Source organism: Plasmodium inui (assembly GCF_000524495.1).
Source record: "Plasmodium inui San Antonio 1 unplaced genomic scaffold supercont1.1, whole genome shotgun sequence".
Lineage (NCBI taxonomy): Eukaryota > Apicomplexa > Aconoidasida > Haemosporida > Plasmodiidae > Plasmodium > Plasmodium inui.
The window spans coordinates 462,921-480,074 of NW_008481835.1; the positions used below are offsets into that span (position 1 = coordinate 462,921).

Sequence of the window (17,154 nt, forward strand, 5' to 3'; positions counted from 1 at the left end):
AAAAAGGAAAAAAAACAAAAGAAAAAGTAATGCCGTCTCCCTCAGCACAAACACATGAACACAGACAACACGGAAATAATGCAAAATGAGAAGAGGTGCAGGAAAAGAAGAGTGCCACTTGCTGCCACTGCGTCCCCCGCAGTGACGAAGCTGGACAGGCAATGTGGCACTTTGACGGGGGCAGCAAAGGAAGCAGCTGGAAGGAGAACTTCTCCCCGGAAGAGTAAGCAACATAAAGGAGAAGAAAAAGAAGAAGAAGAAAAAAAAAAAAAAAAAAAAAAAAAAAAAAAAAAAAAAAAAAAAAAAAAAAAAAACACACAAACAGAAGTACAAACAGAAACACAAACGAACTGGAATGTATGCCATATGTGTACCTTCTAATAGAATACTTTTTTGAAAATAACGAAATGACCGTTTTCACTGAAGAATTTTACCTCCAAAAAAATGTGCTGTCCATTACGGAGGCCCTGATTGGACACATTCTGTGGGTATATGATAGGGGGGGAAAAAGATTATACGGATCCAGAATAACCGAACTGGAAGCATACAACGGAACTGAAGACAAAGCATCCCATGCATATAACAATAAAAAGACAAACAGGAATGCAACTATGTTTGGAAAAGGTGGAGTCAGTTATGTGTACCTCTGCTATGGCATACACAACTGCTTAAATATAGTTACAAATGAAGAGAATATCCCCGACGCGATTTTGGTCCGATCGCTGGAGCCGTTCTATGGTACCCACGGTATGTTGCTTAACAGGTATGGAATTCATTCTGGGGGGTCCGTGCTGGGAAGGGGCTCTCCCGGTCGTGTTTCATGCGCGGTGAAAGGGGAAGGGGGTGGCATTAGTCCAATTGGCTTCCCAGATCAGCCTCCTCCTCACCAGAGCGACTACTGCATGGATAAAGAGAAGCTACAAAGGATTGACACAGTGAAGGCCATTTTAAAATCGATAAATATGAGAAAATTGGCCAAGGTTTGCAGTGGCCCTGGGTGTGTAACGAAGTGCTTAGCTATTACGAGGCAGGACGATAAGGCCAGTTTTTTTTCGGACCGGCCGCAGTATTCCAGGGAGGGGAAGAAGCTCCTTTTGGACGTTAAACATGTGGCAGCACCCGTGCAGGGTCGTGGTGATACCGGGGTAGCGGCACAGGCAGATAGGGAGTGTATTGCAGAGTGTGCTGCGGAGCGTATTGCAGGGCGTATGGAGGAGCGTGTTGTCGATCGTGTTGCCGAACGTGACCACCTTCCAGAAGGGCCACACCCAGCCAGCGAAGGTAAAAACATAAGCCCGGATCACTGCTCCACATGCAACATAAGCGATTTTCAACGGAGTCGATTCTTCATTAGCATCTGTCCCAGCACAAGTCAAATTATAAATTTTTACGAAGCATTGGTTTCTCAGAAAAGGGAAAATCATAACTACATAGAGGACGTGTACAGTCAGTACAAGGCCCACTTGCTGGACTATTTCAGCTGTATGAAATGGGAGCAGGAGGAAATCGTCGTGCAGAGGGACAAACGGGTAGGAGTGGCCTATGCTGAGGAGGCTGCCCTGTATGACTACCGTTTTTTGTTAAAGGGCCATCCCTCCATTTCGGTCTTACCCAAGTGATGTGGAGATCAGCTTCTGCACAGATGAGCTTCTACGCTGATGGGAAGCGGTTATTGGGCTGTCCAAACCGAATCAGGGGTGAAGGCACACAATAGTATGGGCACAACACGATGGTGTATCCCCCCCGGAGTGAACACAAAAGGGGGGTGGTTCATTGAATCGTTTGCCACGCCCCTACTTCGACGCGAGACCTGTCCCATTTTTTGTTACTTAACCTGGATGCCCACGCCCGCCACACGTCACCGTTTTGTGTGCCCGTCTAGCTAACCGTTCATTCCTCCTCCTTACTGTGTCAGTTGTTATATTTTATTTTGATTCCTCTTTTTTTTGGTGCCTAATGGTGTCTTTTCCCCACGGCCAAAACGCTCTCACCGGGTGGTGGAGATATAGGGGGCACTCCAAGGGAGCCCCTATAGACGAGCCAACATTCGTAACAAAATTCACAGCCAAATTCAGGACCCAATTCACCTCACGTGTGAGCATATGCATTAAGCAGGCCGAGGTTGCAAAAGTTACACTTAAAAAAAAAAGATAACAAAACGGGATGGTCATTCCGGTGGAGAGAAGACGTGTGAGTAGTAAATCGGCTCGGACGCTCATCTGTGTGAGGAAGGCACGACTATCTTATCGATCGGCTCATATATAAGCCTCATACCCAAAAGGAGCACCCCAACGTGTGTGAATATATTTCTACTCATTAGTGCCCCACCCCCTCCTCATCTGCTGCTCCCGAACGGCAAAGAGGCTGTCATGTCTTGTGACGAAACTGCTGATTGAACAGGCGTAACGCTTTGGGGATGACATTTTCGTATGAAAGGAATATGATTCCCACGAGGATTAGGAGGAATCCAAACGTCCAGGTGTACACACACGAGGGTCTTTCCTGCGGGGGAAGAGAAGTATCTGCTGTTGACACGGGGAAGCGGTAGCTGTTGGGGGGGCACAAGAGACATACTAATGAGCGAGGAAAGGACAGAAACGGTGTGGAAGGGCCAGAAAGGGCTAAAAAAGGCCAGCAACGCTGACGAAAGGCACCTTCCTCCCCCCACCCCTGCGCCAATTACCTCGAAGATGGTCATCCCGTTGACCGCATTGAAGGATATATTTCCGAAAGTCTTCAGCGACACTACATGCGTGAGATTATAATACTTCAGCAAAAAGGGCGTGTATATAATTTCTACGATGGAGCAAATGATGGTTAGTATAATCAGGAGAGCTACTTTATAATTGAGAAAAAAATGGCTTAAGTTCAATTTATCGTTTATTAGGACAGACACCAATCCGATGAAGGTCGCCCTGGAGAAAATGGTTGCCAGGGATCCCATGATTCCTGATGAGACTGGGGAGAAGAAGAAGAAAAAATTTCCCCCCCCTTTTCGCTTCCAAGTTGGATGCTTATCACCGCACTGCATATTCGCATTCAGTTTGGAGCTAAAGAGGTCACCTTCTGAGGATACACCCTTGTTCTGTTCACCAGCCAATCCTGTGCTGGAAGATGTGCCTGCGCCCAGGTGGCCCACTGAAAGAAGAGCCACCACAAAGGCGAAGAACATCTCGAAACTGAGCAACGTTATCGATTCACCTGTTAAGAAGAGGCCCAAAACGGAGTCTAAGTCTTCGAAGGTATTATCACTTGCAGAGCACACAGTGATTAATGTTAGGCCCAGGGTGGAAAAAGGGATACCCACGTATAAGTAAACAGACTTCTGCTCCTTTAGGACAAACCTTTCCAGCAGCGCTGAGCATATGAGTCGGACGCTGACGAAGCCAACCATCGACATGGGTAGGACTACATTGCTGAATATGTTCAGTGCAGGGGCTATGAAGCTTGTAAGGGCTATTCCTAGGTAGAAGCAGATGTAGCTTTCTGTTTTCATATTCGAGTGCGCACGTTTCACATCTGATGGGAGATGTGCCGGGGTGGAGTCCAGGCAGCCACCCGCATTTTCCTGATCCAGTTTGAGTGTGGAGCACCTCGTAATTTCTTCCTCGTCGCTGTATTTTTCCTTTTCCTCCAGCGTCCCCAATGTGTTTCCACGCCTATTTTGACAGCCAATTTGGTAGCGATTTGGACGGCAATTTTGACAGCCATTTTGACCGCAACTTTCACGCCCATCTTGATGCCCATTTCTGCTGAGCGAAGCCTCGGCACGCACCCCCCCTTCGTGCTCGGAACTCGCCGTGTCGCCACTCAGCCTGTCCACGAACCGATCGGACCCAAGTGAGGAGTGATACATTTTATCCCCACCAGGCAACCCTCCATTGGGGCTTTCACTTTTAAAAATCTTAGAGACCTTTCTGTGCGAAATGCTCATCATTATGATGTTGTTTTTATGGGGCCCCGCATCTGTCCCTTCCACGGGGGGCGTCCTTCCACAATGGGGAAATCCCCTTGGTGGGAAATCCCTACATATATAATATTTCTTCCCTTCCATCCCCGTTTTGCTCTTCCTACAGTGATCATTTAGAATGAGTAGCCTCTTCCATGTTCTGCTTCTTCTCCCATTGCAAAGCGTGGTGTAAAAAATACGTCGTTTGGGTTTCCCCATCACACGACAAGTTGGCCTTCTCCTTAACCGCAAGCACTTCTGCTTCTTTTTCACTTTTTTATTTATGGCCCTCGCTGAAAAGTTTCTCCATTTAGGTGGATGCTTCTCCTCGCAGAGGTGATAACTACTCGGATGAATGTCCAATGATTCGTTCTGCCACTCTCCAGATGAGCCATCACAAATGTTGGTCCACTTCGTCTGATAGTTATCCTTCGCGCCTTCTTCCCGTTCGCACTCTTCTATTGGCTTATTCGTTCTCTTTATGTAGGCAAATTTTTGCGGGCGTATTTTTTCCCCTTCTGAGGAATCATTAAATGGGGAAAAATAGCCCTGGTCGGAATTGCTACCATCTCGGTGTAGCAGATTTATGCTTAACGATTTTTCCATGAGGCTGCTGCTTAGATGGTTGTCTTGTTCTTCCTGTTGTCGTTCCTGTTCTACCTCCCGTTCTCCAGCCTCTCCATCGTTGAGTCTTCCCTCGCTGGTACCACTCGAAGGAGTCCTCCTAAGCAGTTGGTGCGCCCCGTCATCGCTTTCTTTTACCTTCCCGTTTCTGTAGAAAATGCGTCCACTGATTTGTAGACTCCTTATCGAAATGTTTAAAAAGGAGTATTTCCTTTTCCCTTTCCTTTTACTTTTTTTTTCCAGCTTTGTTTCCCCTTCGCTGACGCTATCGCATTCTGTCGCCTCGAGAAGCTTCTTCTCATATTTTGAATAAATGATGTGGCTCTTCCTGACCAGTGTGCTTCCAACTGCCTCTACAATCGAAACGATGGTGCTTAAGCATACCCCGATGGCGTGGATCCACGAGGAGTCCATCGCCGTGGGGGCAGTCAGCTCAGGGTGCCGGTCCAACGGGTCGCTGAAACGAGAAGAGACCGTCTTTCCCCTCGCTCAACCGCCCTTGTGCAAAAATGGGGTCTTCTTCCCCGTAAAGAAAACAAAGAAAAAATATATAAATAAAAAGAATGGTGCGCATGAGACGAGAAGACCTTGTGGGTAACCCTTCACAGGGTCTCTTTCCCCAATTTTTCTTTTTTATCGCTAACCGGGTAGGTAATACATAGGTGTAATATGTGTAGCACACCAAACTGTGTAGCTGCTTTTTTTTTCTTCCCACCCCCTCTAGAACAATGCGAATAACGCAAAGAAATAGGCAATTTGAAGGCATACGTCGCGTCTATATATGAAGAGACCATCCCACGCTGTGTAGCCAATTTTTTCTTTCAAAAAAGGGATTTGCGCAAAATAAAGCTTTAACTTCTTCCCCCATTTGGAACACTTCAAGAATTACTACTTCACCTGTTCAGAATTTTGTACATTTTTCCAGTACAAAAAAGTGTGAAGTTATTTTATTTTATTTTTTTTTTTTCCTTTTTTAGCTCACCATTTTGGGGGGAATACAACAATGTCATTTTTGCAGAGGGGAAAAGGGAACTTCAGCGTTATTTTGCTTTCTTTTGCGTTATTTTGCTTTCCTTTGCTTTATTTTACTTTGTCCTATTTTGTCCTATTTTGTCCTATTTTACTCGACTTTGCCAAATTTTGCCCTATTTGCGTCACCTTTACACATTTTCACAGGAAAATACGCCGCGTCCACTTTACGCATAACTTGCGTAGAAAAAAAAAAAATTACAAAATTGGATACTGCTTTTGTTTCCATCAAAATGAACAAAAAAAAAAAAAAAGAAGCGAAATGAAGTGAACTGAAGAGAAGTGAAAACAAAGTTAATTAAATTTTTAAAACTGTTACAAAAAAATGTCCCCCCATCCAAATGGAAGGGAGCAGTCTCTGTTGGTGGGACAATACGTGAAGTGAGGCGCTCTTCTTCTCTTTCTTCTTCTTCTTCTACTGCTGCTACTGCTGCTACTGCTGCTCCTCCTTCCAACAAGTCAAACAACACACACATAAGCCGCGGACATCCTAGGGAATGCAAGCACGATGCGATTCACTCGAAATATAAACACATTGGTTTGTTATTTTACTGCCACTGTTCCTCAGCGTACCTGCGGGAGAGGTCCACAATGCAACTTTTTCTTTTTTTTTCTTTCTTTATAATTCCTCCACTTCGAAGTTGTCCAAATCGATTTTCTCATTCCAAACGTCGTCGTTTATTTGTGCGTCTTCGTCAGACGAACTGGGCAGCAACTTCTCCTGACGTTTGTCCATTTGTTTTGTCTCCTCTGGTGTATTCCCCTCTGCTTCTGACTTTCTATCATAGTACAAACTATTTAGGGACTTCTTTTTACACCCAGCAAGGTCGTACTTATTTGCGTTCTCCCCAGATGTGGGGGTAAAACCTAATTCACCTTCATTTTTTGCATCCCCTGGAGGGTTTGGCAATGCTTCTTTCACTTTGCTGCCACCGAAGATGTGCATGGGGAAAAAGGCATTTTCACTGGAATGGAAGCTTTTCTGAGATTCCTCCTTTTCTTTTATTTTTGGAGACTCCTTCTTTTTATTCATATCGAATAAGTCTTTAATTTTATTTTCCGTGTTTGCATAAAACTGCGAAACGTGTTGCCCTTTCAAAATGTCACTTGTGTTGCTGACTTTGTTCAGGTTCTTTTTTCCCATGAACAGGTCGATGTATTTGTTGTTTCGGTGTGCTTCTGCGTCTGGCTTGGGCAGTTGCACCTGGTTCGGCTCTATGAGATTATCCTCCATGAGTCTGGCTTCCGCCTGGTTTCCCTCCGCATCCTTTCTCGCCGCATTATTTCCCTTTATCGTGTCTCCATCATTCTTCCACACGACTGTGTCTCTGCTCGGGTGGGCCAACTCCATTGTCTTTGCCGCGCCCATCTGCGCGGAACTGCTTTTACCATTCTGGTCGGAGATAAAATTGGGGATTCGATTCATATTAGTGTAAATAAAATTTCTGGCAAACCCGGTGACATCCGCGAGGCTGCCATCGCCTGGGCTGGTCGTTGCAATGCTCGTATTAGGCGAATTCGGTATTGCCCCTTCCGCGTTGGACACACTACTTGGGGGGGCGGCCTCCTTAACAGTGCCTCCCCCCACCTTTTTCTCCCCCTCGTCACGTTTCTTCTCCACTGCAGACGAAAAGAAGGCTTTATTCTGGAGGTTCTTTTTAATGGGGTTTTCATTTATATACTTAAAGGTAGTTTCTAAAAAGGTGGAGGAATTTCCAATAAGCCCCTTGAGCTCATTTTTTAAATTATTTTCAAATGAGGCTAGCTTTGACACGTGGACAGTCACCTTTGGTGGTACCATTATACTTTTGATTTCCTTCAATTCGATTTGTTTTTCTAACTTATGTATGTTTTCCTTCATCACCTTCATGTTAGATTGGTACCCCGCGATGGCATTCATCAGATTTTTGTTCAGCAGCTTATATTTATTAAGCTTGTAATTTTTTTCATTTATGAGTAAATTTTTCTCCTTTACTGTGTTTTGTAGCTTCAGCATTTTTTCTGCGACGTGTTCTGCCTTTCTTATCTCCGTTTGGAGTTCCTCCCTGAGGAGGATGGTTTGTCTGATGAGATTTTTATCATAGTCATGGGGGTTGTCCGGACGGTTGTCACGCAGGTTGCCACCCAGCTTGTCTGGAGGGTGGTCATCCACTTTGTCTGTAGGGTCAGTTGCTACCTCCATCAGGGCTACTCCCAACGCGGGATGCACCATCCACCTGCCATGGAAACTCTCCACAGACTCGTACCCTTTGAGCTTCTTCCGAAGCAAACCCATCTTCGCTTCACACTTCCTCAGGACGTCAACAAAGAAGGAACACTTCATTTTGTACGACTTGAGGCATATTGCCGAGTTATTCATTTCGGTAAGGAAAAATTTTATTTTCCCTTTCAGTTCTTCCTTCTGGTTCTTCTCTGATTCCAATTGTTCCATTAAATTTCTGTTCTTTTCGATAACCGTCTCGACATAATCTTTCATTTCGTAAATATCGTAGCTGTGTTTTTCGATGCTTTTTAATTTCTCCTGTACGTACAGCAGATCTTTCTTTAAGAGTTCATTTTCATTTTCCACTTTGCTCTTTTCATTCCTCAGCAATTCTATATCTTTCGAGTTTTTTTTATTCTCCATCAGTAGCTGCTCAATTTTATTGTTCTGTTCTTGGATCATTTCATATTTCACCGATCTTTCTTGCTCATTCATCTGCAGGTTTGACTTTAAGTTGCAGATATTTTCTTCATTCTTTTCTTCCTTCATTTTCAGGTATGTGTATTCATCGTTCAGCTCCTTGTTTTTGTTTCGTAGCTGAGTATTTTCCTCCTGTTTGTTACTTAGTTGATTCTCCAAATGGGTAATTTTTTGTTCCAATGTGTGTATTTCTTCTTGGTACATCAGCTGATCATTCCGTTTTTCTTCTTCCTTCTGCGTGAGATTATGTTCTGATTCGTTTATCTCCCTTTTGTATTGTTCAATTATGTTTTTCATTTCCTCTATGGTGCGATCTTTCCTCGCCAGATCCGCTTCCGCCTTGGTCATATTTTCCTTCATTTCTTCTTCCTTCCGTTTAATGACATTTTTATTTTTTTCCATCTCGCGGTGCATCTCTTGCAACTTCTTTTCATACTCATCACATTTGCTGCTAATTTGACTACAATACGTTTTAATTTGCTCATATCTTTCTTCCCCTTCCATGTTTTCCTCGTTCACTTTGTTGCAATTCCTTTCATACGTCTTCACTTTTTCCAGCAGTTCATTTTTCGCACTTGTTTGTTCTTCGTTCCTCCTCTCATACTGCTGTAATTTTTTTTGTAAAATTTCACACTGCTTCTTTAGCTGCGTGATGGTGACTACTTCTCCCTGTATTTGTCCACCGTCCATTGTGGCAACATCGGATTGCAGTTCACACGGTTGCCGGCATTCCTCACTTTTCTCCATCGCCACAATCACAGGGATTGTCTCATTAGGCAACAAATCCGATCTGGAGATTCCCTTTTGCAGCTTTCCTCTTACATTCTCATCACCTGCACTGTTGAGGCGATTTTCATCCTTTTGGTTAAAAAATAAATCCATTTTTACCATACGCGTTTGTACAGCATAATTCGGACATTTATCGTTTGTTCCATCAGGGGGACATCCCTCTTCAGTAATGTCTGCTCCATGATAAAGGGGAGAAATGGACTCCTCCTCAATTGTCTCTTTCCCTGAATTTCCCCTAAATTGTTCATCACCGTGCAGGTTGACATTTGTAGAGCCCTTATCGTTCACTTGCTCACCCGTATTATGGGTTTGCTCCTTCTGATTATTTTCCCTGTTATGCGTTTCTTTGATACAATTTAGGACCCCCCCGTGCTTACTCCCTCCCGTTTGATTATCCCCTCCCGGGGGCTCCTTAATTTGACATTCTCCGTCCCCCACGATGTGTCCATCCTTTACGTCTTCACTGTGTTCCACCCTGGAGGTTTCCTCCCTAAGCGTATCCCCTGCAAGGTGTACAGGAATGAAAAGAATGAAAAAGAGGAAAAGAATGAAAAAAATGAAAAAAATGAGAAACTCCCGTTGACAAGTCCTGGCATAGTCCTGCCCATGCGCAAATCAGTAGCAACCGCTTCAGGGGAGAATCTTTAATGGATCCTTCCTAACCTGAACTGGTTCCATCGGGTGGATTATTCTCTTGCGCTTCTCCCTTCCCACCATCCCCTAATACAAGGAACTCATCGTCTGCAATGTTTATGTCCGTGTCCCAGACATTTTCCTGGTCTACGCTGATGCGATCGTCTGATGCACTATCCGGAAAATCTAGTTCTGCGGCGGCTCGTTGGTTCCCCTCCTCCTTCTTCGCCTGATGCATCACTCGCTGGGTTCGCGCTTTGAAGTTGATGCTAGCGGTTTGCTCTTAACTTAGCGGTCTCCTGATAGCGGCTTCCAGCCAGGGGTTTGCTGCAACTTTCCGCAACTTGCTCCCACCCGCTGCGCCCTTGCTGACTCGAAAGACTCACATAAGGACAGGGAACGAGCCGCATACGAACAAACATAAACGAGTGAGGCAATATGGTATACGTGGGCAGACTCAAGCAGCCGGATTTACCGTGCCCGGCGTGAAAGGGAGAATTCCTTCAAACTAATCCCACACGGAAGTGAAAAAATCACAGCAAAGAAAAAAAAAAGATTAAAAAAAATAAGTAAAGTTTCGGAGGGCATGCACGGTTCACATCATCATAATGTCATCAGTACGCTCGATAGGATAAGCTAAATGAACAAAAAAAAAAGAAAAAAAAAAAAAGTGTAATTTTTCACCTCGCAAATTTGGAAACAAGAGAAAAAATATACTTAACGAATTTTATAAAAAATACAGAAAAAAAAAAAAAAAAAAAAAAGATTAAAACGGGGTAACCTCGAACAGGCACAAAAGGAATTTAATCAAATGCAGACACACTGCGGAGTCGTTTCAGAAGAACATCTTCTGCCAAGCATATCCAAAATGCAGAGTACGATTGATGGAAACCCAGGTGGTGAGTGTCGTATCCCTAATTCACCTTACTAACACGCTTAATACTTTGTGAGGCGTCCCCCTGGTGGATCCACCTGCCCGTTTCGCTTTTTTTCTTCTTCGTGGGCTGCATCAGGGAAGGGTGGAACATTTCATCTGCACGACAGCCCATTAGAAGAGCTATGATCTGAGAGGAGACAACGTAGTTGCGCGGCGAGGGGGGGGCGTACACATATGTGTGGTCACAAGCATGTGCACATATGTGTATACGTATGTGCTGATGTTTTCTTCCCGCAGTGCCGAGTTCAACCCTTGTGTATTCACTTAAGGAGATACCTAATGGGATGCTTCTCCGCAGCGGGAAAGACCTCTTCATTGATGCGTCTATTGGCATAATTTCCACCCCCTTTGACCCATGTGGACATTCTATCCCTGTGAAGAAAGCACATTTAGAAGGTTAAAATGGCAGGTGAATTTTTTTTTTTTTTTTCTTTCTTTTTTCCAAATGTTTAGCCATTTTCCTCTTTTCCATTTCGTTAAAGCAGCTGCACTTTTCGAGGACCCCCCAGGGGGTTATTCTTTTGTGTCGGATGCCTACAGGACCCGTTCGCAGTTTTAAAAAAGTTAACGAAAAAAGGAGAAAACGATGCGCGCTGAACTGCCACTCCCTTTAAGCGAAAATATTGCATTCCATCGATGTGGTGAAGAGCACGATGTGAAAAAAAAAAAAAAAAAAAAAAAGCAAAAGGGACGAAACTTTACGCATTAATCGTACGCGTTTACGGTGCGCACCTTCTGTAAAAATGGCAAGAAAACAAATGATGAATACAGGGGCAGGAGTTAAATCAGCCTGCCTTGTTGCCGCTCTTCTGCGCGTGACGCTTCTTCCACCCCTTTCGAATGGCCCTTGGATTTACCTTGCCCTGCTGTTTGATGACCGCCCCTGTGGTTCTTCTCCCCACTTGACCGTTCCCGCGGTGGACACTTGGATCCGGGGGGTCGTCTTCCGCCCTGTCGCAGTCCTTTTCAAAATATCTCATAAACTCCTCGTATGGGGAAAAAACAATTTCGACAAAATCCATCGCGGTGAGCATATGTGACGGGACGTGCTTAACGGATAGGTTCCCATTTGTGGCGGTGAATTTGAGGGCAGCCTTCTCAAGGCGAGGTTTCCCAAAAGATGCCTTCTTAAAACTTATATCAGTTGTCACATCACGGAGGGCGGGAGGCAACTTTTTAAGGCTACTTCGGGTAAATTCACTACCCCATTCATCCGGGGAGTACTTCATAAATGTGTCCGCGTCGACAATTCTGGGTTCACTCAAGGAGAGGTTAAAATGGATCATTTTATTTGGGTCCTTCCCCCGCAGGTGCTGATTTATGTAGCTACTAAAGATGCCCTTCCTACTCTCGTCCGAGTCATACATAGAGATGTGCAACGCTAAGGAGGATACGTCCTCAGAAAATGACGAATGAAACAGCAAGTTAGAAAAAAAAATTGACAAATTATCATTCAAAGATGAGATCACAATTCCGTCCTTCTCTACAATAGATTTGACGAGTGGGTACTTTTCCAAAATGTTCTGGATAAGGCTTAGAATACAAAAGGATATTATATAGTCTGAGTGCACCGCAACGTTGTGCAATTTGAAGACGATGCGGGCTAGCAGCTGATTGTTGTTTGACTTGAATGTGTTATAGGTACCCGTAAAGCTTCTTGTTTTTAGGAGCAACTCAATGCAGTACAGCAGCTCTCCGCAGAAGTTATGTTTCTCAGTTGTGTGGTTGGATCCCATTTGTACTTCCCCTGGCTGGGCGGCCCCTCTACTGTTACTCCCTCCTGTGTTGTGGATGTCTGTACCGTTTTGTCTTCCCCCTGAGTGGGGATCACTCTGGTTGCACTTCCCAAAATCGGCGAAGCTGCTGTACAGGAAATTTTGATCCCCGAAGAGGAAGTGGGCTGAGCCCAGGTGGAAATAGGGGAGGGATAGGTCCAGGAGAAACAGCAGCGTATTTGCCACCCAAGAGCAGTCGATGTAAAAGCTGTCGTCCGTCACTTTGTTTATCATTTCGAGAAAAATGCGCGCGGAGGTCAGTCTCAGGGGCGGCGGTACCGCGTCGTCAGAGCGGTCAGCGAGGTCAGCAGTGACAGCACTTCTAACAGGGACAACACTTCCAACGGGGACAACCCCGCCTGAAATTGCTTCCCCCCCCAAGGCCAGCGCCTTCACCTCTGCAAACACGTCATCCATCAGGAGCTTATTCACGTAAAGCGCATAATGAGCTATACCCTGAAGGACGTTCTTCACCAAGGCGACGGAGTGCTTCTTGTGATTCCTTAACACACACAAATAAACTAAAAAGAGCTGGTCCAGTATCCTTTCCGTGTTTTTCTCGATAATCTTTAACTCTCCACAAACGTTCGTCTTCGTCCTGAGTGCATCATCCTTCCGTTCTGCCAACCCACCATCGCTTATGTCCTCGCCAGAAAATAATTTCGCGCTGATCTTCTTCTCAGTGATGCTGATCTGAGAAAAAATCCTCAACAGATTTGGACTCACATTTTGTTCCTTCTTAAAAAGGCAGTTGGTAAAATAATCCACTAATGTTATGGTAAAGGATAAGTTGGAGTCATTGTCTATAATTTCTTTAATCGTGTTGAGACACTTCATACAGAGGAGGTGCACATTGGTCTTCCCTTTTTTGGTGGGTTCCCCTCTCCTCGCCGCCACGGCGTTGTGTTTCTTCTTCGAGTACGTCTGTATATTGGCATACAACGTGAGGTACTCAAAAAGTCTTTCACTTCTGGAGAGGTGCAAATTGACCGTAACTATTTCGCATAGCAGATTCACAAAGAGAGTTACATTGTGGCGAATGTTTTCTTTTAGGATACTGCAGAACTGCTTAAAGTAGTGTACTATTTCTTGCTCTATCTTGTTTACACTTAGCATCAGCTTCGAGAGGTTCTTCGGGGCGCCTCTCACTGCATTGGAGTTAACACGCTGGTTTGTTTCGCCTTTTGAAGAGGCACCTTCTCCGTTGCCTTGGCTGGTACTTTTTTTTCTCCCTGGGATGATTTCATCCCCGATAATTTTGTATGACGGAGTTACGCACTTGAGTACTGTGCATATCGATATGCAGCTTAGAGCGTTGGCCATTTGGTAGTACCTGACTTTCTTCTCTGATTCGTCGGTGTTCGGTTTGGTGACTCTGTCTGGTTTCGTGGCCCTCCTTTGGAGCTCCCTCCCTTTCGTCAAGCTCTCCCTAAAGATGAAGAAGAGACAGCCGAACTTCTCAATGTGCACGTCCTGATTCGCAATGATGCTATTCGAAATGGCAGCCACTTCATTTCTGATATCATGGCAGTGTTTCATTTTGTTTTCAATTTTGATCATTTCTTCCTCCAGCGGACTTTTAATTTTCTTTTTCTTGTGCTTTATTTTTTCTAGCATTTTCCTCAGCTTCAGCTGTCCCTTTCGGAATTTTTTACTCTTCTTTGTATTCTCTTCCTCGCGGGGGTTACCGCTATGGAGACCACTTCGCCGTCCTCCTGCTGCTGCTGCTGCTCCTGTTCCCGCCCCATCGTAATCACCATCATCATCCTCATCGTCATATGTGATTATTCCATTTCTTTTAACTCTTGGTAGGTTGAAACTTTTCCTCTTAATTTTGTTGCTGATTTCTCTGTTGAATGTCCTTGCCTCATACTGCTCGATCTCGTTGTGTTTTTTTTTTTTCTGGGTCTCTGCACTAGCCTTCTTTCCCATTTTGATGGTCCTTTTCCTTCTAGGAATGGAATGTCCGTATGGATCAGGCACGGAGTTTACGCCTTCACAGGGAGGTAAGAGTGGTACATTTATGGGGAAAATATGAACCCTTCGAAGCTTTCCCTTTTGTGAGCTCTCTTCACCTTTGCTGTTGTATTGCCACTTCAGGGATGGGGCAACTTCCAAGCCGACTAACTCTTGTGTAGCAAAATTGCCGTTGGCGTGCTTGTCCTTTACATGTACATAAGGCAGTTGTACATGCTTTTCGCGCAATGGCAAAAAAAAAAAAAAAAAAATTCCGATTTGTTCTTATTTTATTTTAATTGCTTATTTTCCTCATTTACACGCCCCTGCGCGCACTGTCGCATGAAGGAAACAGCGGCAAAAAGGATATTCGCCAACTTTGCATTTTCATTTTCTCGAAAGCGTATTTTTTTTTTTTTTTTTTTATTTCCATTTCTTTTAACAAAAGGCACTCCACCGGTATGAGGTGCCGCACCGCGTTGTAATTTCTGCAGCGCCTTGGGAAAAAAAAGAAATGCTCATGGGTTCACCCGCATGGGGATGACATAACGTTAAATATATTTTCTTTCTCTTTTTTTTTATGAGTACATTTTAGTTATTTTGTCCTCCCCTCTTTGGCAGAGCTTAGCTTCCCATTTTTCCAACCCGTTCTCCACCATTCGCTTGTATACCATGCCGGAAAAAAAAAAAGAAAGAAGGCAACCCGTTGAGTCAGCCAACCGCAGGGATGATGTTCCCTTCCCCCTGGGCACAGCAGTTGTCGAATCAGCGCAAGTGAAAAACTCCACATGCGTAGAAAGTTTATTCATTATGTACCTTTGCAAATTTAAAAAACTCCGTATAGGATACCAATTTTATTGGTACATAGTCAAAATGGAAGTTTCAAAAATGTTTTATTCTTCAAAAGGGGTATGCAAAAATCAAATGACGTAAAAAAAAAGAAAAAAAAGGGGGTGGACAAATGCAAACACAGACGGAAGGGCTTACGAGAGGGGGGAAAAAAAAACTTATCAAGCTGACAAAAACAAAAAAGATAAAATAAACAAATTTTGCATATCGTGCATATCGTGGGCATACCATCATGGTGCTTCTTTTACGTATTATCCCCTCCTGTGTATCACACCCGGTGTGCCAAAATTGTAAGCGAGGAAAGGATGCAAATAAATTGGTCGTCTTGGGGTGCTCCTCCTTATATGGTTGCTTCGCTCCTTAAGTACTCACCCACGTCCCCCTGCAAGGAAGAAACAGCGCATACGGGAAAAGTTACATATGTTGGTATCGTTACGAAAAATTAAGTGGGCTAATGAGTGTGCTAACCCCGCGGGTGCGCACAGAACATTCCGCGTATGTCCACGCAATATTCGTAACATATTTTGACCCATTACTGCGGTCCAAACTGTTGCAGCTGCCGCGTAAAGGGGCGGAAGTAAATACCTGGTGAATCAGAACAATATCAGTAACATTTAAAATTTTGATGTCCTGGGTGTTCCTTATGGATATGCCAAAGCCTATGGGGCTGTCGTTCATCGAGAGGACCATAATTCCGTCTCCCTTTTTTATATTGTCGCTGACTTTTAGAAGATGACTCTGTGTGGAAGGAAACGCGAGAATTGCGTGTGCGTTGTGTGTTGTCTCTGATGTATACACCCCTGCGAAGGCCACTTCTTCCGGTGCATACGTCCACATCGAAGTATATATTCTACATTAGCGTAAACAAGTTATGCAAATGGGGGAAAACCCCGCGAGTAACCCACCTTCAATACGTTATTGCCAAATAGGAAGTTCTTCTCCCCAGATTCCTTCAGCCAAATTTTGTGAATACAAAATTCATTTAAAAATGACAGGGATGTAATTTTTATGAAAAAGTTATTCGCTTTGGTGAATTTTCCGAGGCATATTCCGAGGGATATCTGAAAGGAGAAAAAAAAAAAAAAAAAGGACACGTTGAAAAAGGGAACCAAAGATTGGTGGAATATCATACACTCCTGAATGACATATACGATGCAATAACTTTGCATACGCAGTTATCTTTATATCATTAATCTCTCTGCGCAGCGCTTCACTTATCTCACCAATGAATTTTTATTTATTATTGCTTCGGCTTGTTTGGCCACTTCAGCTCTAAAAAGGGGGTTCAGTTAAAAAAGGGGCAGTGAATGGGTTGTCGATCATCGCTCTGGTATGTGTGCAGCGCGTCTCACAACCAGATTGAGGGGATAATGCAGAGTTACGCGAGCTCATGAACATTTCCTGTACATATTTTTCACCCTTCCGTTTAATTGAAACCTACCGAACGATGTACACGCTTGACCTGTGGAGCCTTAATACGTACTCCTCGTTGTTGTAGGACAGCATGCTCAAAAGGTTATTTCCGACACTGAAAAAATGGAAATAATGGCAAAAATTGTTATACGTTTGTATGTACACTACCTGCGCTTTGCCATTGCCTGGTGAGCGCTTCAGAGGTGGTGGTGGTGGGAGCTTTATAGCGAATTTGTCATCTGCACAGGAATGTAGATATGGTGGCTCGCCGGCACGAAGGCATATACTGGGCACTTGCGCGTATTACTATTTCGACAGCTTCTTAAACACCAGCATCGTCTCGTTATCATTAAGGGGCCTCATTTTGTTAAAATTGATTCAGCGAATCTTCAAAGAGGAGAGAAAGAAAAAGTAATTTGTTTTGTGGCCTTTCCTTCAGCAAAGAATTGGTGAAGAGAATGAACGGAGAAATGTATAGGGTCTTTTCAAAAAAGATGCTCTCTCGTTTTAACTTCTT

General features: G+C 44.2%; 5 protein-coding genes across 5 annotated transcripts; 1 reads left to right on the plus strand and 4 right to left on the minus strand.

The window, feature by feature from the left end:
• Positions 1–78: 78 nt before the first annotated feature.
• On the plus strand, positions 79–1,619 carry C922_00111 (DNA-3-methyladenine glycosylase; the record flags this gene model as incomplete). Its single annotated transcript, XM_008815728.1, has 2 exons — positions 79–223; positions 385–1,619. 2 exons carry the CDS (start codon positions 79–81, stop codon positions 1,617–1,619), a joined length of 1,380 nt encoding a protein of 459 aa, XP_008813950.1.
• A 748-nt stretch (positions 1,620–2,367) lies between these two features.
• Positions 2,368–4,987, minus strand: C922_00112 (hypothetical protein; the record flags this gene model as incomplete). The annotated part of the gene is made up of 2 exons (XM_008815729.1): positions 2,368–2,502; positions 2,684–4,987. The coding sequence occupies 2 exons, from the start codon at positions 4,985–4,987 to the stop codon at positions 2,368–2,370; spliced, it is 2,439 nt and encodes an 812-aa protein (XP_008813951.1).
• Positions 4,988–6,221: 1,234 nt separating this feature from the next.
• C922_00113 (hypothetical protein) lies at positions 6,222–9,945 on the minus strand (the record flags this gene model as incomplete). Its single annotated transcript, XM_008815730.1, has 2 exons — positions 6,222–9,577; positions 9,738–9,945. The coding sequence occupies 2 exons, from the start codon at positions 9,943–9,945 to the stop codon at positions 6,222–6,224; spliced, it is 3,564 nt and encodes a 1,187-aa protein (XP_008813952.1).
• A 1,484-nt stretch (positions 9,946–11,429) lies between these two features.
• On the minus strand, positions 11,430–14,351 carry C922_00114 (hypothetical protein; the record flags this gene model as incomplete). The annotated part of the gene is made up of 1 exon (XM_008815731.1): positions 11,430–14,351. The coding sequence occupies one exon, from the start codon at positions 14,349–14,351 to the stop codon at positions 11,430–11,432; it is 2,922 nt and encodes a 973-aa protein (XP_008813953.1).
• A 1,213-nt stretch (positions 14,352–15,564) lies between these two features.
• On the minus strand, positions 15,565–17,000 carry C922_00115 (hypothetical protein; the record flags this gene model as incomplete). Its single annotated transcript, XM_008815732.1, has 6 exons — positions 15,565–15,606; positions 15,810–15,962; positions 16,130–16,285; positions 16,448–16,496; positions 16,666–16,752; positions 16,945–17,000. The coding sequence occupies 6 exons, from the start codon at positions 16,998–17,000 to the stop codon at positions 15,565–15,567; spliced, it is 543 nt and encodes a 180-aa protein (XP_008813954.1).
• Between the last annotated feature and the right edge of the window lie 154 nt (positions 17,001–17,154).